Below are 2,038 nucleotides of genomic sequence, written 5' to 3'. Positions count from 1 at the left end.
TAGAAGATTAAATAATAAAGCACAAAATACATATTAATAAACTTGAAGACATAGCAATAAAAAATACCCATAATGAAACACAGAGAAAAAAATACTTAAAAATGAAAAAGCAATGGGGCGCCTGGGTGGCGCAGTCGGTTAAGCGTCCGACTTCAGCCAGGTCACAATCTCGTGGTCTGTGAGTTCGAGCCCCGCGTCAGGCTCTGGGCTGATGGCTCAGAGCCTGGAGCCTGTTTCCGATTCTGTGTCTCCCTCTCTCTGCCCCTCCCCCATTCATGCTCTGTCTTTCTCTGTCCCCAAAATAAATAAACGTTGAAAAAAAAAAAGCATTAGTGACCTGTAAGACAAATTTAAGGAGCTAAATATACAAATAATTAGAGTCCCCTAAGAAGAGGATAGAGGGGAACTTAAAAAACATTTGAAGAAAAAGTAGCTAAAATATATCCAAATTCAGTGAAAATTACAAGCATGTAAATCCAAAAGTTCAAAGAACCTTAGGTACAAGAAAGATGAAGGAAACTATACCAAGTCATTTATTAATAAAATTGCTTAAAACCAGTAATAAAATCTCAAAATCACTTAGAAAATATATTCCTTATGTTCAGAAAAACAAAGGTATAGATGACAGATTTCTCACTAGAAACAATAGAAGAAAAAAATAGAGGTGCAACATCTTTAAAGTATTGAAAGAAAAAAATATATCAGTCTAGAATTACTTTACCATCAAAAATATTCTTCAAATAGAAGAATATTGGAGGTGTCTGGGTGGCTCACGTAGTTAAGCGTCAGAGTCTCAGTTTCACCTCAGGTCATGATCTTGTGGTTTTGTGAGTTTGAGCCCCGTGTCGGTCTCTGTGTTGAAGGTGCGGATCCTGCTTGGGATTCTCTCTCTTCTCCCTCTCTCTCTGCTCTTCCCCTGCTCATGCTGTCTCTGTCTCTCTCTAAATAAATAAATAAACTTAAAAAAAAAAGAATATTGGGATACCAATTTTGACTAATCACAGGCTTCACTTGCTGAATGTTCAGTAAAACCAAATGGGCAAAATATATTAGCAGAGTTTTCCTTGTTTTTGTATGTGAGAGATTCCCTAGGGAGCCTACATGTGAAAAAAATTTTGGATCAAAAGAATTTCTTCACATGATTTCTGGAGAGGTGACCATTATAGTTTGCCTCATTCATTCATTTGAGCATTATAATTACAAACCTGTAGTATATCATGGAATTAATTTGGACCAAACTGTAGAGAAATTTATAGTATTTCTTTTTTTTAATAAAAAAAAAGTTGCATTATTTGTTTTTGAGAGAGTGAGAGAGCACAGGAGAGGGGCAGAGAGAGAGGGAGACACAAAATCCAAAGCAAGCTTCAGGCTCTGAGCATCAACACATAGCCTGATACAGGGCTCGAACTCACAAACTGTGAGACCATGACCTGAGCTGAAGTGGGACACTTGACCAACTGAGCCACCCAGTCCCCCTGTTGTATTTCTAAAGCAAGAGGTCTCTTTAAGGGCCAGCCTGACACCACCATTCATTAATTATACATATGACGAACTGAAGGTAATTCATCAAGCTCATAAATCAAACGCAAATAAACTTGTGTTGAATTTGGAAACTGGCAGACCCCTGGTAAAAGAAGGTAGCATTCTGGAAGCTGCTAGAATCAGCAATGAAACTGAAATTGCATCCTTCCATGAAGAGGATTATGAGAACTGCAAAGCTAATCCCATTTCATCCTAGTGAAAACCTCATGGGGCTTCCTTTTTTGTGTGCCTGTATTAAATTCTTTTATTCCACTAGTGAGGTTTTTGAAATTAACAAACTTAAAAATTTTTTTAAAAGACTTGTTTTGGAAAATTACATTTTCTTCATGCATACACAAGTTGCAATGATTCTTAACACAGAGACCTGCAGTGCAAGACGTGTTAAGAGAAGTCCTTCACGTAGATGTAAATTATATCATATAGAAACCTTGATCTACACACAGAAAGGGAAAACAACAGAAACTAACTACACGGGTAAATATAAGAACTTTTCTTT

At 36.9% G+C, this 2,038-nt stretch overlaps 1 protein-coding gene across 2 annotated transcripts; it reads left to right on the top strand.

Moving 5' to 3' along the window:
- The first annotated feature begins 1,138 nt into the window (after positions 1-1,138).
- Positions 1,139-1,738, top strand: LOC125176079 (UPF0538 protein C2orf76-like). Of its 2 annotated transcripts, none has more exons than XM_047876898.1 (2): positions 1,139-1,282; positions 1,559-1,738. In XM_047876898.1, exons 1-2 carry the CDS (start codon positions 1,139-1,141, stop codon positions 1,736-1,738), a joined length of 324 nt encoding a protein of 107 aa, XP_047732854.1. The 2 variants fall into 2 exon arrangements, with proteins under 2 accessions (XP_047732854.1, XP_047732853.1); XM_047876897.1 differs by having other exon boundaries at positions 1,493-1,738.
- The last annotated feature ends 300 nt before the right edge of the window (positions 1,739-2,038 follow it).

Source organism: Prionailurus viverrinus, chromosome D1 (genome assembly GCF_022837055.1).
Source record: "Prionailurus viverrinus isolate Anna chromosome D1, UM_Priviv_1.0, whole genome shotgun sequence".
Lineage (NCBI taxonomy): Eukaryota > Metazoa > Chordata > Mammalia > Carnivora > Felidae > Prionailurus > Prionailurus viverrinus.
Note: the sequence above shows the minus strand (reverse complement) of the source record. Positions and strands in the feature narration are given on the sequence as shown.

Coding starts and splice junctions, on each gene's coding strand:
- LOC125176079 (XM_047876897.1), top strand. CDS start 1,139: ATGATTTCTGGAGAGGTGACCATTATAGTTTGCCTCATTCATTCATTT. Junction 1,283..1,492: donor TTTTTTTTAATAAAAAAAAA/GTTGCATTATTT, acceptor GTATTTCTAAAG/CAAGAGGTCTCTTTAAGGGC.